Source organism: Corvus moneduloides, chromosome 13 (genome assembly GCF_009650955.1).
Source record: "Corvus moneduloides isolate bCorMon1 chromosome 13, bCorMon1.pri, whole genome shotgun sequence".
Taxonomy (NCBI): Eukaryota; Metazoa; Chordata; class Aves; order Passeriformes; family Corvidae; genus Corvus; species Corvus moneduloides.
Window position 1 is genome coordinate 19,992,763 of NC_045488.1, and position 27,456 is coordinate 20,020,218.

Genomic DNA, 27,456 nt, shown 5'->3' on the forward strand with positions numbered 1-27,456 from the left:
GTCCATAATCCTCCTTAAAATGAGGAAAGGGAGAACATCAGTAACCACATTATTACATCTTCTCCTGATGCCATTGCACTTAAATTTGACTTTGCTCCTAAGCTGAATTATCTTCTTCATAGTGACTTCAAGGCTCCTAAGACTACAGGAAAAACATCTGAAATTATTAATTATTATTTGACCCAGTATTCAGAAATAATGTAGTGACATTCAGTTATGTAAATTGTCCCTAATTTTCTATTTTTAGGGAAATACAGCACAGGTATTGTCACTTCCATTGTGATTTAATGTTTATTTTCCTGTGTCCGTGGGCTCCACAGTAAGCAAGGCTGAGAGGTGTCAGTGTTTGTCTTGGCTTGTGCTGGGAGTGGGCTGAGTTTCCCAAGGACAGAGAATGTTGAGGAAGGATCTATGTTGAGGATCTATGGGAGGACATGATTCTTTAACCCAACAAAATCCTTTGGCATGGACCTATATATTGATATTTATCAGTATATTGATATATGGAGTTGATATAGATGAATATATATTTATAGGGCAATATTCAAAATACTCTGCCATTTCATCATACAGGTGAGAAATAATTTCTTGGTGATAACATATAAATTTTTTTTTTGTTTAACGAGCTGCCCTTTATTGCTGTTATCTTTGGAAACTTCCTATCGCTGCGATTTGGTGGCATTTAGGTGCCAGCACAATGTGTTTGTGCAATCCTTGGTGCTTCTGGAAACGCTTCTGCCTTTTGCTCAGCTGTTATTTCAAGTGTGGTGCTTGTTGGAGCTGAAAGTGGTCCTGGAGTGCCTCCACATCCTTCAGCGAGCTTCCTTTTCAGCACGACAGTCCTCAGGCTGCTCCCAGCACCTGCAGCGCTGTGTTAGGAGGAGAGGGATCCCTTGATTTCCCCAGGTTTTGTTCTCTGAAGCTCTTGAGCTCCTCTAGGATAGAAGCACCTTGTCCTCAACGCTGGTGTAATTCCTGAGCTCTCAAAAGGTATTTTCTGCAGCTATTTTGGGGCTGGAAGACGCTCCTTGGTGTGAATTCCTTTAGTCCTTGGCAGTGTCGCTCTGCTCTTACACTTCATATCCTTCATTTTTAACAGCTTTCAAAAATGTTTTGATTGTAAGTGCTGCTGGTTTTCAGGCTCTATATGTGAATTTTTAGCTGCAAACTAAAATATAAATAGCTGGGCACATGCTTGTAGAGCTAAAAGGGAGATCCTGAGTCCATGTACAGTTTCTGCAGCTGTCTCCGTGCTCGCTGGCTCTGCTCTGCACCTGCATCAGTGTGGGATTTGACAGTGATCTGTGGTTTTGGGATATCAACTCCAGATTTATTTCCAGAGGCTGAACTGCTCTGTGTCCACCCGTGAGGAGCAAATCCAACCAGTCAGGTCGGAAAATCTGATATTTCGGCTGTTCATGTGAACCGAATTGCTGTGTTGGTGAGGGATGCTCTGTCTGATGATGATGCTGGAGCCTGGAGTTAATCCAGGAAAACCTGAAGGGGCTATAAATGTAATCCTATCAGTTTTATAAATGACAGATTTGTCTTGGTGTTTGGAACAGGGTTATCCCACCTCTGGCCACTGACTACTTCATTAGCCATTAGAAGCAGCAAAACAACATGTAGCAAGGATTTGTTCCCCTGGAGGACTCAAAACACTTGGGATACACCAGACTCTTCCTTAGTTTCTGCCTTTTTGTTAATCCCTGCCATTCACTGACAGTTCTCATTAGTCATATAGGGAATGTGGGAGCAGCACATGAAGTTAAATGGGTGCCACCATTGCAGTCAGAAAGAGGAACCAGCAATTCCTTTTGTTTCTTTAAATTTTACGGTTTATATTACTATTTGATTGGTTTCTGGCAGTGAAAGCCAAGGGAGCAGCTGGAGGATCCCATTCTCTGTGTAGGGGCATGCTTTGGGGGAGCAGAAGTGCTTCCAGAAGTCAAGATTCAGTGGCTCAAATCCAAAGCTCAAGGAGGAGGAACGATCCGGGGCAGGATTTCTTTGCACCCTTTTTTTGGGTTTCCCAGCATCACACTGAGATGCTGTGACTGAAGCAAAGTCATTTCTCCTATGCAGCTGCCTCAGTTGAGACCTCATCAAGCCTTCTTGTAGTTCCTTTATTTAATTTTCATTTCTTTGGCACCTGTCTGTGCCTTTGGTAGCATCTCCAGCCGGTGAGGCAGGAGTCATGCAGGCATGCATAGCCCAGATTAATTCCTTGGATGCTGATTCGTTGCCTGCACAGAAAGTGCTTTGACCTCAAGGGAAAGCATAAGTGATCGTGTTGTTATTCACGTCCTAATTCAGTTCCTCCTTCATCAGAAACGTTTGTAACATTTTAGGAGTAACTCATTTCACAACAGCTTTTCTTGTCATTTTTTTTTAGTTGTGCTTGGTTTTTTTTTATTTCCGTTTTCATTTTGTCTCAGCTAAAAGGTCTGGTAGAAGCTGAGAGATTTCCACAGGAGATGCGTCACCAGGAATGTGATGGATAGCAACATCCTCACCCACCTCCCAGTTTTTAGAAGAAGAGGAACCACTGAGTGGTTGTCACACCATAGGGAAATACCAAAACCTCAAGACAAGGTGATACCAGGCTCTGGAAAGGATTATCGTCCACTGAGGTGCTTTATGTATCCATGAACTTCATAATACCAGTGTCTGATTAAAGAATGGGGCAACCAAGCCCACCTCTGAAAGAGAGGGAGAAACACCTCCAGTGCCCAGCAAGGAGCTCCCAGGTGCCAAAGCGAAGCTCGAGAGTCATCCTCCACTGTAGAAGTGAACAGACAAGGAGGTGACAGAGTTGCTTGAAATGCTGAATAAAATGGAAAGACACAGGGGAAAACCAGCCCGACACGACTTGTCTCAAATTTTTCAGGCCATGGAAGAAGCTGTTGAGCTCAGGAACAACTTAGAGAACACTTGCAACCTATTTTAGTTCCAGTGTGGGCAACTGTAGGTCTTTGGGAATGATTTACATAGGGTGAGCTGTGTCACTGCTTCTTTTATGTTCTGGGAATCCCCCTCAGAGGCTGACTAGGCATCTCTGGCTGTACAGGCATCTTTACTTCCAGAAGTATTCCCTCCTGCTTGAGGCAGGATGGGTGACACTGACCAAGGGTTGACACTCCTTTTATTATGGCTCTTGATAATAACAGCCAAACCCCAGTTTACAAATCTGACTTGGACTGGGGACATCGAGAATGTTTAACTCAAAATCACTTGGGTTTGCAGGAAGTGAAAGGACACCAAATTTTTAGGTTCACCCACATTTGCCTTGAACTCTGAGCAAGACAAAGCAGGTTTAGCGAAGAAGAAGAATTTCTTTCTTTCAAAGCAATTGGGACCAAACGGAGAATTTTTAAGGGGAGAGGAAAGAAGCCCCTGAAGCAGTCAGATGTGTGGTTGGGATGTTGCTGCCGTTGCCTGCATGTCCTCGCTGTTGGTGCCTGCGGGGCTTGGTTTTGGCTCAGTGCCGGGTCCAGCAGGGTCCTGTGTTGCTGCAGAGCCTCTGGGAATGTGTCTCCACTTCTGCTTTCATTTTCTGTTCTAATTTAAGTTGTCTCACTGCTTTGGCATCTTACTTAGGTGCCTCAGTCCAAATAAACTGCTCTGAAATTCAGCCAAAAGACCTTTCTTCTGTATGTGGACAATCCTGGAGTGCTAATGGGTATTTGTTTCCCCCATCCAAGCTTATCATGCCTTAAGAAGTAAATTTGAGTTGTGATTATAAATCGAGTTGAAGACATCCCTGCTCATTGCAGGAGGGTTTGACTAGATGACCTTTACAGGTCTCTTCCAAAACAAACCATTCCAAGATCTCTGTAACACTTCCAAATCTCACTTTTCCTGTGATAGAACTTTCATTCTTTTGGATGAAAATAATTTTAGAGAAATTTTGCACCTCACACCGTCCCCACACCAATACCTGGGTGCATAAATCTGTGGTTTGGGTACCACCACCTCCTGCACTTGCACACAAGGTTCTTGGAGACGGGCCCACGTAGGTGATTAAGTGACAATAATAATGTTTCTCTCCCATCAGCAAACAGTGGGAAGAGAAAAACAGGGTTAGCATGGAAAAGGAAGATGATAAAAGGAGAGGGTTAAGCATTATGCAGGTTCTGAAAGGAACTGACGTGTGAAACGGTGCAGTGATAACCAAGATGTTGAGCTTCCACCTGGGTATTCCTCCTGTGTGTAGCTGTCACAGATGTGTCAGTCTGGTGTCAGTTTTGATGTCACCAAGGTGTTACTTCGGGTACCAGCAGCACGAGGCTGTTGGCTGCTGCAGGAGAAACATCCGGAGAGCTCTTGTGCCCATAGATTCAGATTAAGCAGTGAAGTGTTTTTAGATTGGCAGCTACTTTATCAGATTTTATAAGTTTATCTATACCAGGAATTACTGCCCTGCGCAGTATGTGTTGGGATGTGCTGGTGGATGGATAAATCCAGGCTGTCCTGAGAACTGAACTCTGAGGACTGGGAATGGGGAGAAAGTTTCCCTGTTTCTGTAGTCCCTTGCCAGCTTAGGGGATGTTATAATAAACCCAGTGAACTTTGCTTCCAGAATTGCCCCTTTAGCAGCCTCAACACTGACACTGATCCCTGTTTTTTCCAAATCATTCGGTATTTGGCAAACTCTGCCCATGATTTCAGGCTTTAGCTGTCACAGATTATTTATGCCGGCTTCGGATGCTTCCAGTGGACAGTTTGTTTTGGATTTTTGCCACGTGTTGCTAACGCTGTCCCTGAAAATGAACACACTGAGGCTGATCTTTCTGAATGGGTATTAAACTGTGGTCAAATAGCAAACTATCACACAGAACGTAAAAATCAACCAGTATTTACGTGTTTAGTGTCTGTACAAAGCCTAATTGGCAATCAAAGTTTTAGTCTTTCTCTGTCAACCTGCCAATAATCAGATGATTATTGTCGGTGTTATCAGGACCTCTGAGCCTTCCCCTTGGAAATAGTAATTTATTTTGTTATGTCGGAGAACCCAAGTAATAGAATTAATTTATGACCGTGTTTGGAGGTTGTGCTTTTTTAATGTTGGAAATAAAACTATGTTAGTGTTGTAAAATTGAGCAAAATCAGAATTCAGGGTTAATTTGAGAAGAATCTTCATTAAAGCATAGAAAATGGAAAAGGATATAGAAAATATTAGGCTGAAAGTATATGGTCGGAGGGCTGGAGCCCCTCTGCTCTGGAGCCAGGCTGGGAGAGCTGGGGGTGCTCAGCTGGAGAGGAGAAGGCTCCAGGGAGAGCTCAGAGCCCCTTGCAGGGCCTGAAGGGGCTCCAGGAGAGCTGGAGAGGGACTGGGGACAAGGCATGGAGGGACAGGACCCAGGGAATGGCTTCCCACTGCCAGAGGGCAGGGCTGGATGGGATCTTGGGAAGAAATTCCTGGCTGTGAGGGTGGTGAGGCCTTGGCACAGGGTGCCCAGAGCAGCTGTGGCTGCTCCATCCCTGGCAGTGTCCAAGGCCAGGTTGGACAGGGCTTGGAGCAGCCTGAGACAGTGGAAGGTGTCCCTGCCCATGGCAGGGGGTGGAATGAGATGAGCTCTAAAACCTCTTCCAACTCACACTATTCCATGATTTTATATTGACTTAAAAGGCCATAAATGTTTCCTTTCATAGGCATGCAGAGTCCATGGATTTTTGGCCAGAGTGTTCCCAGGAGTTTGCAGTAGGCAAAATGTATAAATGACTGAAGTGTAGCATCATTTTTGCATGTTCACCTGTAAATGTAAGCATGCAGAGACTCGAAAGGCCTTTAATTAAAACAGTGCACCGAGCAAATATTAATGGGTATCAAAATACAAACTTTGTGTCATTCTTTTCATGTTCCTGTTTAATTTTTTATGTCTAAACGCAAAAATATTACTTATTTTTCAAGTCATGTAATAGCTAAAAGAACAGCCTGCTGGAATGGTTGTTGTTAAGAGAGCCTTTCTCCCTGGCATATGCTAATTACCTCGGGATAGATATTTCATTGCATTATTTTCTCCAAAGTGCTTCGGAAAAGCCGGCTGCATGCACGAGGCGTGTTGGATGCCGAGTAGGACCAGGCTCATGAGCGTGGGAGACCACAACCAATTAACTTCATTAGCGTTGCTTTGACCTCCAGTAACACTCTGAGCCATGTTTGGGGCTGTTACCAGTAAACCCCGTGGCACCCCTGGGATTTACAAGGCTCGAATTAACATCCCTTTGCTTTCTGATCTTGGAAGCTTCTGGTCTTTGAATGGTTTTGTGGGGGGGACTTGGCTCTTCTGCATCCCCAGAGCTGCTGAGGCTTTTAGCATCTCTGTGGGGTTCACGCTTGGCTCGCAATCCTGCTGGATTCAAGTTGTTTGGATACAGAAGGCACAGATGTTTGTTGTTACACCAATTCCATGCAGAATGAACATCTCTAGAGATGTTTGGGTGGGTGGGGTGGAGTGGCCTGATGCTTTATAGCCTACTTACTGAGTGTGCAGGAGGGAGGAGGCAAGGTCAGTTTGCTCAAGGTAACCAACTTAAAGTCGTGTTTGCACTTCTCATGTGAGTCAGCAATCTTGAATACACTCTGATAACATCAATAAAAATAGCCAGCCCTCTTGGCCTGAGCTTTGAAGTAAAATCTGGGTGAGGAATTATTGAGCTTAAGTATGGTGGGGGATTTGTTCCCCATTTCTTGATGAAAAGCTGATGCTGGAGTTGCAGAGCTACACAAAGCAAGCCCAACCCAGCACTTCCCTGACATCATCCGTGTTGCATCTGTGCCTGTAGTAAAGGCATAGGAAAGCAGCTGGAACACTTCCTGGTGTATAATGTATGTCCTGCTACCAAGCAATGCGCCGTGAATCCCTGCCAGATGTATTTCACTGGGACATATTAATTTCTGTGCTTTGAAGTGCGCGTGGCTGGGGATAATATCCTTAATGAAATATTGGAGCGAGAAACAATACAGCGTAAAATAGTGCTGTTCATTTGAGGGCCTCAGAAATGAAACAATTCTCCAAATCCCAGCCTTGGAGTGGATGTGGAAAATGAGGGTGGCTGTACTTGGACTGAAGGTTCTGGATCTGGGAATGTGGGGGAGACTGCAAGGACAGGGTCACCAGTGCTGACTACTCTTTCCAGCATCAAATATCTGAAGTTCCCTAAACCTGTTGTGGGTTTTGACTTCAGGTTTTTTGACCCTTCTTGAGCATTTTGTTGATGCTGTGAGGGACCTGTCATAGTTGTGAGGTCTTGCTCCAGTGGGGCAGTGCTCAACGGAGAGCTCAACATTACACACCGCCTTAGGATGTGCATCCTGTAAACTTTAATCTGTATAAAGTGTCACTGCCACCTGATAGCCCAGGTCCTGGTTCTGAGGGTCCTGCTTTTCTCCCTAGTTCCCTTTTGTCTTTGTATTGGAGTAACTCCTGACATCTTCCAGGGCAGTTTGGAGTTTGTTAGAACTGGCAGAGAACCGGTGCCCTTTAACTCTGCGTTTGCTTTAATTTGGGGCTGCTGGTGGTGTGTTATCTTCTTGTAGTGGTGAAGTTCGAGAAATCAGCTGCATTTGATGTTTCAGTGCCAAAGATTTGTGTTTGTTTGGTTTTGAGCAGTACAAGAGAAATAAAAAGTGCGATGTGTGAGGGAGTTGCTTGCAATAACTCATACCCAGTGTGAGATACGGACATCTCTGAAAAAGAGTGACTTGGTAGGGGCAAAAGTGCTGCTGATTAAATCTTCATGGGTTCAAAATCTCCTGGACAGGAAGGAAAGGAGTTTATCTACTCTTCACTGGCACAGGACCATAGAAAAATGTATCTGGGGCAAGAGCCAGGTGTGCAGGGAAAGGTGATGGTCATTTTGTTTAAGCAGCTAAAATTTGTGGGTGCTGAATACCACGCACCCATGAGATTGATTCGGGAGATTGTCTGGCGTATTGCTCACAAAATTTTCACTGAAAATTTGAAGGTCTTTCTGATACCTCAGATTGAGGGCAAAATTAGCAAAAGCTCGAGGTGCTGTGGGAGTTACATATGAGGAGGGGGAGCCTGTGTTGTGTGCACAGTATTACCTGCTACAGCTTTGGGGTATTTGGAGGATATCACCTAACCTGGTTTTATTTTGGTTTCTTTCAGCCTTGCTAACATGATGACCTGACAAGATACAGCACGGTCCTGACTATGCAGTGCAGGGACTGATGGGAAAGGATCCAATATGAGTGTGAATGATGTTGGAGGCAGACGACGCTTTGAGGATAGCGAGTACACGCTGCACATCTACCCCGGGAGCATCGCAGAGGGGACAATCTACTGCCCCATCACCGCCAGGAAAACGTCCACGGCCGCCGAGGTGATCGATTCGCTCATCAACAAACTCCAGCTCGAGAAAACAAAATGTTACGTGTTGGCCGAAGTGAAGGAGTTTGGAGGGGAGGAATGGATCCTCAACCCCACGGACTGCCCGGTGCAGCGCATGATGCTGTGGCCGCGCATGGCGCTGGAGAACCGCATCAGCGGCGAGGATTATCGCTTCCTGCTGCGGGAGAAGAACCTGGATGGCTCCATCCACTACGGGAGCCTCCAGTCCTGGCTGCGGGTGACGGAGGAGCGGCGCAGGATGGTGGAGCGGGGCTTCCTCCCCCAGCCCCCGCAGAAGGACTACGATGACTTGTGCGGTCTGCCGGACCTGAACGAGAAAACGCTCCTGGAAAATCTCAGAAACCGCTTCAAGCAGGAAAAAATCTACACCTACGTGGGCAGCATCCTCATTGTTATTAATCCCTTCAAGTTCCTACCTATTTATAACCCCAAGTATGTCAAGATGTACGATAACCATCAGCTGGGGAAGCTGGAGCCCCACATTTACGCTGTGGCAGACGTGGCTTACCATGCTATGCTCCAGAGGAAGAAGAACCAGTGCATCGTGATTTCAGGAGAGAGCGGCTCGGGAAAGACACAGAGCACCAACTTTCTGATTCATCACCTCACCGCCCTCAGCCAGAAGGGATTTGCCAGCGGAGTAGAACAGATTATTCTTGGAGCTGGCCCAGTGCTTGAGGTAAGATGGAAGTGATAGTAGTGTGGAAATGTTTTAACGGTGAAAAAAAACCAAACTCGAGTAGTTGGGGTTTTATTATGACACTACTCTGGGGTTATCTGCTAAATACTGATAATAAAGTGACAACAGCATTAGCAATGAGAGAAGGTTGTGTTTCCACCTATAGAATCCTACCTGCTTCCAAAAAAAAGGATAAAAATAAAAGTACAGCAAATGGCTTGTTGCCAAATTTGTTAATGCTTTGTTTTCACTCAAGTGTTTCTTAATGCTGGTTTATCTCGGTGGTTTCTCAGTGGGAAAATGGAAATGAGGATTATCAGTAGCCATTTTCTAGTACATTGAAAAGAGAATTCATTGCACACAGTGTATTGATAATGTTGTATTTATGGAGTTTCTGTGCACTCAGCTTCTTTGAGCTGGGGAAGAAATCAAAGGTAACTTTCATGGTCAAAATTGGGTTTTCTAACCATGACTGCTTGATTTGGCCACATTTTACTTATTTTATGAGGACTCCTTATGTGTATTAGAGATTAAATGAACTGGGCCATTGATTTTCAGGTATGAAACTCTGAAGATACTCTGGGATACCAGCTTAGTTAATTAATTTGTCTTGAGTTTGCTCCATAGTCTTTGAGATGGTTTTTCTTGGAATTGCCAGCTTTGCTGGTTAGAAATTTTTTGGTTGAAGCCCATCTGCACATGGGTGATATGTCAGCTTCAGCCATGCCATTGTCCTTGTGCTGAGGTGGTTTGGTGCCTCCTCCCCTCCCCTCCCCTCCAACCCATATTCTTGGTGATCTGTTTTCTATTTTGAAAGGGATGCTTTGGCAGCTGTAGACAAAGGTACCTACTCTCTGTGCCTCTATTCCATTAACGAGTCTGAGGACTTGGGTCAGCCTCAGCTACCAGCAGAAAACTGGGAATCAGAGGAAGGACTAGTGCTTGAACAAAGGATGAGCAAACAGCTTCATTTTGCAAAGCCAAAAGGTTTTTATTTGTGTTTCACATCAGGTGGAATGGGCTGAGCTAATTTAGTCTGGAGTTAGCCAATGATTATAGTACTTTGGGATGGGCTTTGCCCTGACAAGCAGCAAAGCTGTGGGACAAACTGAAGGTAAAGAAATTAAAAGGTCTTTTTATTTGGGACAGTGTGCAGGAAGCTGTTAATTTTCTTAAAGCACACGGGCGGGTGGACTCCCTGTCCTGACACTCACCACTGTTTCTCCTGTTGTTATCCAAGAGATTATGGACCTGTTTCTTGCTGAGGTTGAGAAAACGTCAGACCAGGCTCCTGTAGTCTGCAATTAATGGTGGTTACTGCGGTGACCCACGTTGGTGACCACATTAATTTCAGAAAACCAGTATGAAAACTATTGCATTCCACCTCCGATCCTGTTATTCCACCTGCAGTCCTGTTACTTATTTGAAACACCTCCGCGCTGTTTAGTTTTTGGTATGTTGCTTAATGTGTCATGTTGGACCACGGTCATTTTATAGTTCTCTTTAGCAGTGTCAGAGGGAGCATCTCTGTCTAGGTTAGATTTGCAGAGGTGGAGAGAGAGATCTCCATGAAAGGGAAGGTAGAAGGAAGTTTGAGGAATTGTTTTTTTTTCGATAGATTCTACTTTTCTCAGGAATAGGTTCTCTACTTGCTTGGCTCTTGAATGGAGAGAGGCAGCACGAATGGTTTATTGGGAATCCTGACCTGGTGGTGGCCACTCACTTCTTCTGGGGACCATTCACAGAATGGTTTGGGTTGGGAGGGACCATCCCATTCCACCCCCTGCCATGGGCAGGGACACCTTCCTCTGTCCCAGGTTGCTCCAAGCCCCACTGTCCAGCCTGGCCTGGAACACTTCCAGGGATCCAGGGGCAGCCACAACTTCTCTGGGCACCCTGTGCCAGGGCCTCACCACCCTCACAGGGAACAATTCCTTCCTAATTTTCAATCTTTTTTTCCTTTAAAAAGCACCTTTGTAGTTTCTCTCCTTGGTTCCCTTTCCACTAGATGAGGTTGCTCAAGGCCCCGGTGTCGTGGCGAGTTGTGTGTGTTGGGATGAGGTGAAGGGCAGAGATGCACTCCAGCCTTTTGTTTTCCTTTTGCAAGATCTGCAGCTGTTTTTGAGGGGGAAAAAATCCTGAATCATATCTGTTATATTTTTTTTGCTGTTGGAACAGAAGTTTGCATTCCTTCTCTCCAGCAGCTGGACGGCTGCTGTTGTGCTTTGTCTGCTTCCAGGCCTCTTGAAGAAAGTGGGGTAATCCAGAATTTCTTCTGCTCTGCCAGCACCGGTCCCAAATAGTCACAAATCAGGCAGCCTGAAAGATAAAGATAAACATGAGTTTAATTTTTTAATGTAGTATATTTCTGCTTTTCCTTCTCTTCCTAGAATTTCCCAAGAAAGGGATCTTCAGAGCAGAGCTTTGGGTAGTGTTACCCTGCAAACTGTTTGCAGATTTGACCTTTTGGGTTGTGGTTGGAATAAACTGAATAAACTCTGGAAGTTTAGATGCCAAACTTTTGGGGGTTTTTTTCTTCTTTTCCTTTGTTCTTCTTCTCTCCTCCGGACACCTTCTGCAATCTCTTTGCTTTCCCTTTGCATATTTAAGATCAGATTGTGTTCAGCTCAGGGTTGTCTTTCAGAGGCAGCGACACAGCTCTTTGTGCTGCGACTTCTGACTTAGGGAACGGAGCAACCAACAGTTCACTTGGACCCACTGATCTCTTTCTCTGCTTGAAAAGTGTCTCTGGCAGGACAAGTGCATGGAACCTCCTGTTCCTGGGAATGCCTTTGCTGTCATGCTCACATGGCAGGAGAGGAAGCAGAGCAAAATTAAGATTTTTTTTTTTTTCCTGCAGCTTCTCTGTTTTCCTAATTTACCTTTCTTGAACAGCTTCAGGCTATTGTTTGGGATTTTTTTTTGTGGCATGAGATTCCTGAGTCTTGTCCAAATTGGACTTTTGGGGACGGCTGTCAAGACAAGTTGTTACTGCCCTCTAAACACGGTGACATCATCCACTAGTTGCACATAGTTTGAGACGTGTACTGAGACCAGGCGTGTCCTTTTAAAGTGTATTTGATGTAAATCCTATGGATTTTCTTTTTTCTCCACTGGGATTTAATAGGAAAATTTTGCTGTAGTGGTGCTCCTTGGAATGGTTGCAATATGCTTCTTTTGGTGATAAATGATATTTTAAAATATTTGCATATTCATATATTATTTGTCATAAATTATATTCCTTAAATACCATACTAATTTTTCCAATAACAAGATTCCAATTGTTTTAAAACCAGGTGATTTTCTTTATATTTTTCCTCTATTTCCCCCCATTTTCTTATAAAGCACATTTTTCCCTATAAGAACTTGCACTCTGGCTCCTTAATTTCAAGACTGAGCTTCTCAAAATCCATAATTTTGTGTAGTTAATTGAGGAAGAGTTCCACGTGCTGCAGTTCCATTCTGGTTCTGACTGACTCCATGCAATACCTGAGGTGAAAACTTCTGCTCAGCTTGGTGCTTCATCAGGAACCCAGAGTGCCACACCTCAACAAGATATTGAGGGGCTGGAGGGTGTCCAGGGAAGGGTCTGGAGCAGCAGGAGTGGCTGAGGGAGCTGGGAAAGGGGCTCAGCCTGGAGCAAAGGAGGCTCAGGGGGAACCTTGTGGCTCTGCACAAGTCCCTGACAGGAGGGGGCAGCCGGGGAGAGTCGGGCTCTGCTCCCAGGGAACAGGGACAGGAGGAGAGGAAATGGCCTCAAGTTGTGCCAGGGGAAGTTTAGGTTGGAAAAATTTCTTCACGCTGGAAAAGATGTGGGTGCCCTATCCCTGGAGGCGTTCAAGGTAGCTTGGAGAGGTTGCACAACCAGGTCTAGTGGAAGGTGTTCCTGCCCAGGGCAGGGGCTTGGATTAGATGACCTTTGAAGTTCCCTTCCGATCCAAGTCATGCCGTGTTTCAATTCATGCTCTACCTGGAGAACTGTGCTTTATCCCTGCAGGGATATTTTATCCCTCATCTAGGGAACTTGTTGATGTGAACTTGGAACGGCGTTTTCTCTTTAATTAGATTAGCTAGAAACATCCTGATGAACTTTATGTTGGAATCCCAGCTCGTTTTCATAGACTGTAACCCTTAGAGGTGGGATGCGGATGGGATCATCACCCTGTGCCAGTGCATGGTGCAGCCTGTGAGCATCCTTCTCCATCCTCCTGAACCATGCCTCAGCCTTCTGGGGAGCTCTGAATGCAAGTTAATTTATTACATCTTGCTAATTTCTTTTTCAGTTCTCCATAAAACTGCAAAAGTAGGAAATTCCTCCCTGGCTCAGGTATGCCCAAAGGTCCTCAGACAGGTACTGGATGAGCCTTGGTCTAAAGGAGTCTGCACCAGATGATTTTATCATCGGTCCCTTTCTCAGCATCTCGTTCGTCACAGGAAAACAGCCATGGCAGCTACACACAGCAGATGTGGTGTCTGAGCAGCTGTTTATTTGCCTTTTCAAACATCCCAGTGGGGATCTCTCAGTTGCTTTGAAAAAAATAAAAGCCAAGAGCTGTGTTCCTGGGAGAGGCCTCGGAGTACAGGCGGTGGCCAAGGGGAGCTGCTGCTGCCCTTCACAGCTGATGTGCATCTGCAGCATCTCTGCCAGAAAAAAAAAAGGAATTGATTGCTTGAATTGCTTTGGAAAGAAATGCAGAGAGCTTTCTGTAGAGATGGCCCCGCTATTTGCATTCCCAGTGGTGGTCGTTTGCACAGGAACCTTAGGAACAGCAGCTGGAGTTGCTTTTTGGTTTCTGGAGCAATATTGCACAATGTGTGTGCTTTGCTTGTGTGGGGAAGTCAGAGTTGCCACCTGAAGGTCTGGGAAGCTGAAAGCCTTTATTTTTCTTGTTTCTTTAATCCTGATGATGGGGTTGTTAGAGGAAAATGCAGGCAGCATCTAGAAGATATTGAAGATTATTTTCCAGGACTATGTGCTAATGCCCAGCATCCTCCCAGCTGAATTCAGCCCTGGCAGCAGCAGCTGGAGCTGTGGCCCTGCGAGGTGTGAGCAGAACGACTCCACGCTGCCAGAATTGCAGGGGATGCTGCTGAATGTTTCCAGAGCCAAACAAAGAGCCATTGAGTCGAGTTAAAAAAATCAATTAACTGGAATGATCAGGCGTGTCCTGGACTTCCAGTAGGTTCGGGCAGCGTTGGACAACACGGAGGGGCCAAAGCTCCCTGTGCACACAGCCTCCACTGCTTCCCCTGCATGTGCCAGACCTGGAGTTATCCCAGGTAGGACCCAGCTCCTCTGGCAGATCCCGCCCTCTTCACTCCTGTACTGTGGAGCCAGGATAAGGAGATACTCCATTCCTATAGGAATTAGGGTGCCATTATTTGCCTGTGAGAAACGACATTTGCAAACAGGCCATATTCATATTTTTACCTGGAACAGTGCTAATGGGATGTAACCTTCGACAATATTCTCTTTTTTCCCCCTATTCCTGCTTGAAACAGTATTAATGGGGGATAAAATTTAAGTATATTTACATTTTTACCCCCTGCTTGGAACAGTATTATTGGGAGGCAACCAAATTCCATTAAAATAGACTTTACAAAAGAAATAGATTCTCTGATTACAATGTTCACAACGTTCAGTTTCCAGTACGCTGATTTTTGAGTAATTGGGTTGTATTTTGTGGCTCTAGAAGTTTTATATTAAAAAAAAAAGATTTATATGAAGGGGAGAGGGAATATTTATTCTTCTGCTCATTACTCACTTTTGATCATTTTTAACCTATGATACGTGCAATTGCCACTGCTCTGCCATCTCAGTTTGGTGTAGGTGTGAACGCAGCAGCCAGGGTTTTTTCCCTTTGCATTCTTGCCTCCCTAGTGCCTGGAAAGGTTAGAGAGGGAGCAGCACACTGAGATTATCCAGCTGATGCCTAATGTGGGAAGAATTCGTGCAGGCCTGACACAAAGGACTCCCACAGCAAGGCTCAGGCACCAACTGCTTTTCACCAGCGCTTGCAAAATGCTGGGATTCTTCAGCTGGGGAGGTTTTACAGTTTCAGGCTCTGTATCAAATAGCGTCTTGTTCATCCCTTTTTCTGACGCTGAATTATTCAATATTTTCACTGTAGAGTCTTCCTGCCATATCCAGATGGGCTGTATCAGTGCCTGGGTCTAATATTGTTATTATTTTTCATTACTTGCTATCTTCAGCAAATATTTCATTACTCCAAAGTCCAGATTATTGCACTTGAATGACAAAAATGGATGTTACTACCCTGAGAGGAGAGTGGGGAGATGGATTTGTTATTAAAGCAGGTTTACGTGAAGCTGCTTTTCCTCCACCTTTAAGAATTACGAGCTATTTTGTTTCCAGGAGGGAAATGCCAAATAAACCCTGCCCTTGCTGGGTGGAGTGCTCACCTTGCAAGATATCCTGCCTTTATGGACCCCTAGATAGCCAGGCTTTATGGACCCCTATGTATCAGGATCTCTGGCTATCCAGATTCTATAAATATTTATGTGTCTATACAATATAACCCTGAGTCTGACCCTGGCAGGGACCACGTGTTCATGCTAACCCGGATGATGCTCAGCATTATATGGTATTAGAGAAAAATTTACTTTCTTAATACCATTTTTAAAATACCTTTCTCTGTCTTATTCCACCAGTGTGTCTGTTATTTGGGTTTTTATTCAGCTTTTTCGGTAAAACTTGAATATCAAGGTGCACATTTAACAAAACGTGAAGGAAGGGCCCATTTTCTGACACCTTATTTTTCCCTTTTTCTCTCTATTTATCAAATGCTGTAACTATAATGTAGCACTTTGACAAACAATGTTTTCGATGGAAGATCGTGTTGCTACTGTTCAGTAAGGCTTCCATGAAGACTTAATAACCAAGACAAGGACTTTTTATCCCTAATGTGCATAGTTAGTACAGCACCGTGTTTTTCTAGTCACGGAGTGAGAAGTTAATGCCTTAGTAGGGATTTTGTTTCTTTCCCCCCTCCCCCCTTCTCCCAGTCAAAATACAGACTTTTTTGGTTTTCAGGAGCATTTACTGAGACCCTTTTGACTTTTCTCGTGGCTGGGGAGCCTGTATTGGATTTGACACGCTGGGCTGGGTGCTGGGTGGGTGCCAGGTGGGTGCTGTGCTGCGCTGCAGCCCTTGGTGGGGAACACAAGAACCTGGGAACAAGGAGCCTTTGTAGGACAGGGACTACACCCAGCTCCGGAGATAGCAGCTGGCAAATTCGGGCTTTTTAACAGTTTCTGCCATCCCCGTGGCTTTTCCAGGCCTGGAATGTGAGTGCTGTCCCCTGAACACCTTTGGAAGAGCATTTGGGTTTGCCACCCCGGGAGCCAATCCCTCTCCCGACTGCCCGATGAGGAGGTGTCCTACAGAGCTCAGAAATTGTATCCCAAGGGAGCAGATACAATTTTCTGACTGTGTCCTCCGTGTCTTCAAGGGAGAGAGGTCCTCCCTTCTTATTTATGGGCAGGAATTGCTATTTGTAACAAGAAATTGTTATTGTCACTTATTTTATAAAGTGGGGAGACAGAGAAAGTGTTGTTAGTTATGGGAGGGACCACAGTGGTCACCTGGTCCCGCCTCCCTGCTCAGGCAGGGCCATCCCAGAGCACAAGGCACAGGATTGTGTCCAGACAGCTTTGGAGTATCTCCAGTGAGGGAGACTCCACACCCTCTCTGGACAATCTGTTCCAGTGCTCGATCACTGCACAGTGAAAAAGTTCTTCCTCATGTCCAGGTGGAACTTCCTGGGCTCAGGCCCTGCCCGTGGCTCTGGTGCCGCTGCCGGGCCCCGGAGCAGAGCCCGGGCCCTGCCCTGAGCCCTCCCTGCAGCCAGGGACAGCCAGGGCTGAGGGCCCCTCTCAGCTGGGGCTCCTCTCGAGGCTGAGCAGCCCCGGCTCCCTCAGCCTGTGCTGGGCACGGGGATGCTCCAGGCCCTTCCTTATCTCCGCAGCCTCTGCTGGACCTGCTCCACTCTCCACAACTCCCTGACAGGAGGGTGGAGCTGGGTGGGTGTTGGGCTGTACTCCCAGGAAACAAGGGACAGGACAAGAGGACACTGCCTTAAGCTGTCTCAGGGGAGGTTCAGGTTGGACATCAGGAAGAATTTCTTCACAGAAGGGGAGATTAGGCACTGGAATGGGCTGCCCAGGAATGGGATGGAGTCCCCAACCCTGAAGGTGTTTAAGGAATGACGGGACATGGCACTCTGTGCTCTGCTCTGGTTGACAAGGTGGTGATCGGTCACAGGTTGGATTTGATGATCTCAGAGGTCTTTTCCAACCTCAGTGATTCCATGATTCTGTGATAGCTACAGCTCTGCAGTGATGCAATGTGTACATCTGCTTTCCCCATATGATTCCTGTGGGAATAGAGAAGTCAATGCATTCACTGAGGAGTGCGACGATGGTCATCGTTTAGGGTCGTGTCACTGAAAATGCCTCAACCCAGGAATTGCTGGGATGGGCGTTGTTGTCCACCGCTTCTACAGCATGTGGATTGCGTTTCGTTGTTTCAACATCTGATGGATATGAAGAAGTTTAGCCAAGTGCCTCCTGATTTGCCCCAATGGCTTTGCCAAATCCAAGAGGAATCAGTTAAAAGAAGTAAGGCACTTCAGGGAGGCAGAGGCAAGGAGCTGCTCCGATTCGTTTGGTGTTTAAGGTTAAATATTACGTAGAGGTTAAGTTAAAGCTCAGCGGAGGGCGGTGGAACGATCCTCTCCCAACCCCACGTTGCACAAGTCTCGTGGGGCTCACGGCAGCAATTCAGGGTAGGCAAAGAAAATCATTGTTTGCCATGTTTGCGGAAGGGATCTGCCTTAACGGCAGCAGCAGATTGCAGCTCCCCTCTATTCCCTTAATTGAGATGGATGAGGGATAAACGTCGTGCCAGACAGTTGAGCCTTTTGCTTTGTCACCGTGATTGGGGATTTAGACTTCTCCAGGCACAGGCTGCGATAGGGAAGATGAAAGGACAAGCAGAATCTGAAGAGTTTAAAACAGTGGAGACCTTTTGCAGATCATTTATTTTAACATATAAGGTATAAAATCCAAGTTATGCCCATGTTGCATCAGCGAGTTAACAAAGCTTTCTCTCCCTGGGCGGTTGGTGTCCCACCAGAGCTCCCTGCTCCCGTGCAGCCTTGCACTGAAGGGGAGCCCCTCCTGTTTTGTAGTGAAGAGCCTTGGAGAGCGAGGTCTTCCTCCTGTCCCACAAGGATCCCTGCGCTGCAAGAGGTGAAGGCTTCGCCTCAGCCCAGCCCTGCGAGGACACGAGGCAGGGCAGGATGAGACTTGCCTGCTAAACCCACCTCTTGCAGGCAACTGTAGCTCAGGGATCTCCTAGACTGGCACAATCTTCATCTGATAAGTCTAAGTGGGTGTTTTTGGGGTCAGCTTGACTACCTACGGCCATAAGGAAAGCCTGAATAGAGGAAAAGATGTTGCAATATTGATTGAGTCAAAATAATTAAAAATTTAGCACAGCACAAGATGAATCAGGATTGTTGGCTGTTATGAAAAACATTATTTATAGTTATGGAACATATATATATTAAAAAAAGGAAAAGTTGAGCAATTTCTGCCCATAATGTAATTTAAAAAGTCTAAGGTTTTTTTTGCCAGTGTTGTCCAGATCCGCACTATTCTCATTTGAAAGGAGGAAATAAGAGCAAAAGAACGCAATTCCTGTGCAGTGACTTTGGGGTAGAGACCAAAGATTTACTGATTGTCCCAAAACAGGCAGATTTACTTAAGGTTTTTAATTGGGAGAAAAATCTTGGCCAAGGATCTCTGTGAAGGATACCAAAGGAGAATGAAAGCCTCCGGGTAAAAATGCTCACATCCAACACAAGGATGAAATGTTTATACTTAATTTGGTTTATCATCGAGGAAATCAAAATATTTTTTTGAGAAACAACAGGTTGGGGAGCAAAGTTTTGGTGTGGTGGGATGGGTGGGAGCTGTCTCCTAAATATTTGTTGCTTGAGTACTTTCCAAAGCAGAGCAGATCCAGATTTCAGCAAAACATCTGATATGCTTGGAGAAGAAATAGAAAAGAAATAAATGAAGAATCAAAAGAAAAAGAGACAAAGCAGATTTTATAACACAAAATCCTTTTTTGAAGAATTAGTGCTTTCTCAGGATTCCAAATATTCTCCATACAGGCTGATAGGTGTAAGGAGTAGTCCTGAGTCTCTCCTGTGGGAGATTGTGGGGTTCAGTTGAGAGTTTTCTTTTTATATCTACAAATTGAATTATCCTTCAGTCAAGGTGATTCAGAAAATAGTCCTGAAGAGCAGAACATACAATATTTTTTTTGTTGTTCAGCAAATACAGGTAGAGTGGTTTCCAGCTGATGGAGATGGGGAAGATTTGGTGTTGTCTCCTTAAAACAACCTTCTCTACAAGGCTCATATCCACTTCTTCATCGAAAGGGAACTTTGCAAACTTTGGAAATACACTTTTCTGGTTTAGTTTAAGGCTCTGAAAAATGTGGAGTTGGAAGCATTGGAGTTTGTCTGTATCTCCAAGGCTACGGCCGCGGAGCTGGCGATGCTCGGAGGAATGTGTTTGAATTATTAGGCTGAACTCTGCATTTCTGGGCCAGAGTGTTCCTGGTATTTGGAGGCCTCTGGGATAGAGGTAACCTTGCCAGCAGGTCATAAATTTGAGCCAGGCTTTTTTACCTTAGTCAGGAAATTCATGCTGGAGCTTTCCTTAAGCCAGGATTCGCAGTGATCTAATCCCAGCCTGCTGCCAAACCCGACCTGGGAGTTGTTTTCTGGCGTTTCGCTGCTGTCTCTTTGTTTTGTCCGTCGCGTTGCGGATCGCTCGATTTCCCCTGCTCCGCGCTTTTCCCAGGAGCCGATAATCGGGAGTGGATGAACGCACACAATCAGCCTGCAAAAGCCTCGCTGCTCGTCGGGGGCCATGGCCAGCACCAGCGTGTGCTATCCAGGGAGAATTATAATGAGCAGCTCATTTAAGTTTCTCCAAGTAAGAGCGAGAGGAAAACGTGCCATGGGATTTTGGAAGTTTTGGGACACTTCATACACAAGCAGGTAGAAATCTGCATTGCAGGTGTCAAATCAAAATCAAATCAATAGATAACTAACAACAACAACTCATATAATAATATACATTAATATCTCCTGTAGTAATAATAATAAAATATGCTAGTATCCCCTCTAATAATAATATATGTAATATAATATTAATTATATGAACACACACGCAAATCTGCATTGCAAGTGTCACATACAAGTGCAAAATAATATATGTATATTATAATATCTGCTATAATATATATGTAATAGTAATGTAATTACATATATATGCACACCCCAACCTGCACTGCAGGTGTCAGAGAAGTTCAAAATAACATTTATAATAATATTTGTTATATTAGTATATCTAATGTAATAATAGTATAATAATATATACACACAAAGGAAAACCTGCTTTGCAGGTGACACAAAGAAGTCCAGATTTGTATATATTTATATGTCCTGTAATAATCTATGTAATAGCAATATATCTATATGCATATATTCAAAAACAGATCTGCATTGCTGGTGTTATAGATGTCCATAATTACATATAATAATAAATTATTGTTGGGGTTTTTTTGTTGTTTTGTTTTGTTTTGTTTGTTTGTTTGTTTTTTAATATATTTTTATTATTACATCTCAGGTGTCATACAGAATCCCCAGACAATTACTCAGGTAAAACCCTGCTGCCTTCTCTGGGTCATGGCTTAATGTGAATATAAAAAGCTGTATTTTAACCTAATTCTCAAGCTATAACACAAACCCTTTATGCTATGGAAAAGCAGAGCTGTGATGGACAGTTAAAATATTTTGGAGAGTATTTAGCACTGGAAATTTGTCCGATTTGTTAATTATTGCATCTGTTAATGAAAGGTGAGGTCTGTTGCATGTTGGGTACCAGTGGAGATCCTGCTCCAGTACGTGGCTACATCGCTGGGAGGTGAAACTCATACAAATTAAGCCAGTTTTAAAGGAATTTCAGTGAATTCCTTGGAAGAGCAGCTGCTCTACCCTGGGATGCTGATGATGTGTAATTCCCAGCAGTGCTGTCAGTGTTGCTGAGCGGTGATTTTTGTGTAGCAAATCCAGCACAAGGCTCATTTTCCCCCTTCCTTCTTTTTTTTTCCCTGCAAATTGAAGCACGGAAAGACCTGCTCCTGCGTCCTGTCCAGATTGCCACTGGATGTTTGCTTGAAGTCAGAATATTCTATTGCTAGACATGTTAACATTAACATTAAATGGTTTAAAAATGATACTGTGGAGAGAGAAAGCCCTTCAAAGTCCTTTCTGGCTTGGGAAATACGTCTAAAAATTCAGCACAGGGTCACCTGCCGTTTCCATTGCCGGTGCATATAGCTGGTCAGTCTAAATTCACCCGTAATTCACTAATGCTCCCCATTTTTGCATCATGTAGCTGCTAAAAATGACAAGTAACCCAACTCCTGCTCCTCCACTTGTGCTGCAAATCAGGGGAATGGGGATGCACCTTCAATCTTGCACAGTGAAACTTCCTAAATTGCCTTGTGTCCATGCACACAAACTCCTTGCCTTCTTGAATATTCTCAGTGTAACAAGTGGGCATCCAAGAGCTGTTAAGCCTGGATTAATCGTGGGCTTGGGCTGCTCCAGGAGGGATTACAAAGCACAGTATTGGCATTAAGGCTGGGAGATGGGAGCTAGGCTTTCCAAAATGCTTATGCAGCACAAAGAAGCTCTGCCGGCGCCTTTCGGCTCGCGTGCGGCCCTGGGCTGCGAGGGACGACCCGGGGCTTTCTAGAGTTACATCACAATTATAATATTTGTAATCACAGAGATGCAATAGAAATAACCTCCTGGCAGAAGGGAAATATGTGGGTAATGAATGGGTGCGACCTGCCTCTTGCCGTCCTGGCTTTTCATGCTGGCTCACGCAGCCCTTCCCGCTCTGCAACATCTGGTTTTCATCTGCTGCAGGAAAGCCAAATAATTTCAATGAAACTGGGAGAAAACATAGTGCTTAAAAAAAAGAGACAACGTATTGATGTTAGCCTGGTTTTCAGCTGGCGTTAATTAGATTTATCAGCAGGGTTTATCGACAGAGTGGACACTCACTTGGATGCTTGAGTTAATGCATCATCCAACGGGCAGTGCGATTAACGAGGGCCAAGCACCACGTTTTTCCTTGGAAGAGCTTGAAATGATAAATAACATGTGTTGAGATTACTCTGATTTTTGGTGCATCCCCCAGGTGACATGTCAGCAGAGCACTGGGGCACAGAGGGGATTTTACTGATGGGAACAGCCTTGGTTCAGTGGGACTGGCCATGGTTGCTCCAGGATTAACGATGTGGGAATACCTGCCTCATGTTAGCCTACAATAAAAATGCATTCCCTAAATTGTCAAATACTAGATATATTGAAAGAAAATAAATATACAATAGGTATACAGGATACTTTAATAAAAATATAACATATGAGATAAAAAAATATAAAATAGATATAATATATACATGAGATGTAGAAATATGGAATAAAAATGCATTATTTTTTTCCTATCTGTCCCTCTAGATCAGAATAAAGTTGTCATTTAGGTCCATTTCCAAGTTTAGACCAGTGTGGGTCAGCGTCTGCTTAATCCCCATCATGTTGAGCCCTCGTGGACTAAGCTTTTTGCCTGCACTTTATTGATTGCTGGGCTTTTAAAGACGTCCATGAGCTCTCAGCAAATGGAGCGTTTGTCCTGCTCCACGCAGATTGACCCCGTTGGGAGATGGGGTGCTTGAGGAATAGGCAGGCTTTTTTTTCATGTAGGCTGCAAAACTCTTGTGGGTTGTTAGATTGTCTCCCCTCAGTGGGTTTTTGGTGCTGGGAAAGCTTCATTAAGATAGAATTATGAGTAAGCAAAGTATTTCTGGTTTTCCGTGTTAATCGTGTCTGTTCGGCAAGAGAAGTGGAGCTGGGAGAAGCTTTTTGAGTAAGTAGGATGTCTCACCTCCTGGCTTAAGGCATGAGGATCTGTGAGAGCAAATACTGAAGGAGCCATAAGTCTATATTTTGATTTAATGGTTGTAATTTTTAAATTGCTTTATGGTTATCGTGTCATAATATCTTAACCACTAATTTTTCCAAAGAGTTTAATTAAATTTCAAGCTTTCAACTGGAAATTAGAAATAGAAAATAGGTTTGAGCTTACTATTAAGTTTCTTGCTTTGAGAAAAGTCACTGCATTTAGTAGAACCATGGAATGGGCTGGGTTAAAAGGACTTTCATTTATTTGACTTGATTTAAACCACAGTTAATTCAACTTCACCCCTGATCACCAGGTCCACACTTCAGTTTCTTAGGAGCCAAATTTCTCTGGACAAGGATGTAGCTGGAGCAGGGAACCTGCAATTGCTCAGAGTGTTTTCAGGAAAAATCATGGCCTTTTATTTTTTTCTCCCATACCTTTCTTTGCCATGGGATCTGCTCAGTTTAATTTTGTGCATCTTGCTGGGACTGGTGCCAGGGATGGGGTTAAGGTGATGCAGAAGGTGAACAGTTCAGTGAGTCAGGACGTTAATGTGTGGATAATTCAACATAGGTATTTCCCTCCCTCTTTCTACCTCTTACATGAGTTACCTTTGATGCATTTGTTTCCTAAAGTGGCAGTGGAAGGATTGCAAATGCAGTAGCAACCCCTAAGCCATATGTTTGTAGGCTGGATCAGGATCTTGATACAGTTGGGAATAGGGTCCCCCATATATTTGTGCCATATGTCCCAGGGAACAGCAGAGTACAGGTGGGAACCTCTGAAGGTGATGTTGATTCTCAGCATCACTTACCCTCAAACTTAGATTTTAGAGCTCCTTAGCACCAATTCCCTCCTTTCCCCCCCCCTTTTTTTTTGTCCAGTCCCTGATACTGTGGGATTGTTTTTCCATGCCTTGTTTCAATTCCCACCTGGGTTTTAATTATTATAGTGACTTTAGCCTGGGCAGCTGGTGAATTATCAGTAGCTCCCCTATCCTGGATGCCATCCGAAGGGGGAGACAGGGAAGAAAGAGCAGTAAAAAGGAGGGATGGCCAGGGAGAGGCCTCGCTATTGGATGCCGGAGGCTGGGTGAGCGAAGCCTTCCTGCTGAAATCCGGCCAGCACGAGGTAGGACAATCGTGCTGCTGTTCTCCTTGGGAGTTATAAACAAGAGGATGAGGCTCAGCAAGAGAAAGAAAGGTTTCTTTCTGTGGTTTTCCTTTCTGTCAGTGTTTTAGTTTCCTTTTCCACCCTCCTCCTGAACTGCAGGCAGATCTATTTAGAGAAGAAATGCTGTTTTCACATGAGTTTAATTTTTTAATGTAGTATTTTACTTGCTGATTAAGGTCAATAAAGAAATACATTTAATACTCTCTTGAAAGATGCAAACAAATCCCTCCTTAGTTAGCACTGATGGTGTTTTTGTTGGGGTTTATAAAGCTGCTTTGAGTGAACCAGCAGGAGCAGCATCCCCGTCTCCCCCAGTTGGGATAAACAGATGCAATCCAGTGATTCCTGCTACATCCTGCAAGCATTTTTTAATGCAAAAAGGAAAGAATAATAAACAGGTTGAAATACTCATAAATTCACGTCATCCCAAATGCAGCCCGAGTGGTTGAGCTCCTTGCTTTAATCCCACTTTCAGGATGAGGTGTACGTTGTTATTTAAGGGGGGGGATCTTTCCAAATCCCTCCAGGAGATATTTGTGGAGATATTTTGACCACTTGAGTGATCGTGTCCTTGTTGTTTTCATCATCTTGAGAAGTGGGTGGTGTATGAGGAGGTTGTTGCCTCTCAGCAGTGACTTTATAGCTCTGTGTATGGAATAAAGGTTTTGGAAGTGGATAATAGGTGCTGGAAAAAGTGAGATCTGGATCTAAGACACCCTCCAGTCTGTTTTTCATGGGCAGGTCTGCGTCCTCTGCGTACACTTGACTGAGCTTGACTAAAATCCTGTAAACCATCACCTCCGTTGTTCTGTTGTATGAAGGGACACCCAGGACATCAAAACATTGGGTTTGGATGTGTTCTTACGTTTTTTATTGAGAACACAAAATTATGTCTTGGATCAGTCATCGTGATCCAAGACGTTCACCCTCTGGAGACACTCTATCATGTAAGGGGGATATTTGTCCTGGGTGGGAGCTGGGCTTGTGCCTCTGGGCATCGTTCTGCCCTTGGCCCTGCAGGGAGGGATGCTCCAGCATTCCAGCCTTGCTCCTGGAGCAAGTGCCAGAGTGCCAGCAGCTCCTTGCCTTGCAAAGAAACACTGGTTCTCCGTTCATTTGTACAAACCAAGTGTAGTTAGAAACGGCCCACTCTTCATTCTGCTGTGCTGCTGCCTTTTAGGTCACCAATTGCTTCCAAATAATAGATGGAAATGTGGTTTTATTTGGGTTATAAATTATGTATTGCTGCTCAGCACAGGGAGTGCTTGTTTTTCCTCTGCCTTTTCACATCCCTGTGCTCCTCTGGTTAAGGATCCTTTTCTCCCATTAAGTTCAACCAATGAATCTCTTGCTAAATTAAGAAAAAATACTCTGAATTTGTACTTGAGCTTTGCATTTTGTCTCAGCCTGGCAGAAGACGTGTACTCAAACCCTGCTTGAGTTTTCCAGCTATTCCAGTCACGTTGGTTAAAGATACTCTTACATCTGTCTACAGAATTTCCCACCTCTTTCTGTGTCCTATCACAGCTACTTTGATACCAACATCAGGTTGTGATTTTAGTTTATTCACTGTATATTTAATTACAGAAGGTTTACTAAAAGGCTTAAACACACGAAGTGATCCTTCAAAGGTTGAACAAAGAAGTGCTGGTCTGAATGTTACTGTTGTAAAGGCTGCAAATTTCTATAAGGGGGGTTGTAAACCTTTTGTTTAATTACCCCATGATGGGGAGGGACTGAATATCGTCAGAGTAGGGAACAATCAGGGAGGGTTTGTCAGGCTGTGTGGTGGCAAGGAAGCAGAAAAGGTGTTAAAAGAAACGAGAAGTACAATACCTGTGTACTGGAAACCAGCGCTTCAGGAAATCAGGAGAGGGAAGTTAATGAGCTCTAACGAAGCCTTGCATATTCACATGAAATTAATTGGATAACGAAGTCTGGTTTGCCGTTTGCTCCAGCAAGCAAAGCCCCTGTGGGTTTTCCAAGTGTATGTGCTGTGCTTCTGCTGGCAGCTGTAGTGGAAAACAGTCATGCACAGCTCTCAAGACAGCAGGTCACCGGCACTTCATCCAGCACACCTTTCTTTGGAATAGTTGTACTTCCGACGCATTATTGCACATACACGTTATCCTGTGTTCTTCTGGAGGGCAGGAAGGTTTGAAAAGCTGGTGTTCCCCAAAATATTATGCCCAAAGACGAAGGAGATGGCAAAATTAAATGCTGTTCAATGCCTTTGGAGACTTAATTTGTTCTAAGACGTTCTCAGTGACACGGCATCCTCCTCCCACTTCCCTTCCCTGCCCTCCTCACATCTGGAAAGATCTCAGCAGCTGGTAGGGGGAGATCCCAGAAGGAGCTTCAGTGGCACTTGGATGCTGCTGTAAAAATTGGGACTGCATTCCTTCCTCTGGTTTGCTCCATTTTGGGTCAAATCAATGCAAAATGGGTGGTTTGGGCTGGCTCTTTGCTCCTGGAAGTCTTGCAGCAAGATTGGATGTGTGGCCGCTGTGAAAATGAATACTTGAAGTGTAAATCCTGCCTCTCCATGGAATATACAACGTCAAACTACATTTCTTAATCCATATATGAAAACATAGAATTGAAGGAAGCTGCTTTTGAGTCCCCACTTCATGATCTCTCCTGCTTGGCCGAGGTGGATGATGAAGAGCTGCTGCTCATCTTGGTGCAGAGAGGAGGAGCAGCGAGGGCTCTGCATCCTTGGCATGCTGGCAGCTCATCTGCCCTGGCACACCAGGCCTGGGCTCGGTTTGACTCCTGCCCTTTTGAAAAAGGAAAAGGAAAACACGCTCCAACATCCATCCCAACCGCTTGGCATTTTGCAGAGCCAGGCCAGTAAGAGTTTGACAGCAGAAAAACATCCGTGTTGGTTTTGAAACGTTTTCTGTGATGTGGAAAGTTGGAATATAAAATCTCACCGCATTTCCCTTAATTTCATTAATTCAGGGCTTTCTTTTTTTTGGTTGGATTTTCTTGTCCTTTAAACCCCAAAGCGCTGTTCTCAGAAATACCGGCCTTGGCAGTGTTGAGGAACATTGCACAAAGCTAAATAGGTGGTTTTGGCAGGATAACCTTGGAAGTGAAAACTCCTTTCCTGCCTGGAGACCTCTCCTGTGTCAAACGGAATTG

The 27,456-nt window shown here is 44.6% G+C and overlaps 1 protein-coding gene across 13 annotated transcripts in view; it reads left to right on the top strand.

Annotated features, from left to right (window-relative positions):
• The window catches only part of MYO9A (myosin IXA), a 175,394-nt gene that overhangs the window by 23,342 nt on the left and 124,596 nt on the right, over positions 1-27,456 (top strand). For all 13 annotated transcript variants that reach the window (XM_032123312.1, XM_032123311.1, XM_032123317.1 and 10 more), the window contains one exon: positions 8,139-9,060. In XM_032123312.1, coding sequence (XP_031979203.1) covers positions 8,218-9,060 — 843 coding nt within the window. In that variant the 5' untranslated portion in view covers positions 8,139-8,217. The remainder of the gene's footprint in view (positions 1-8,138; positions 9,061-27,456) is intronic.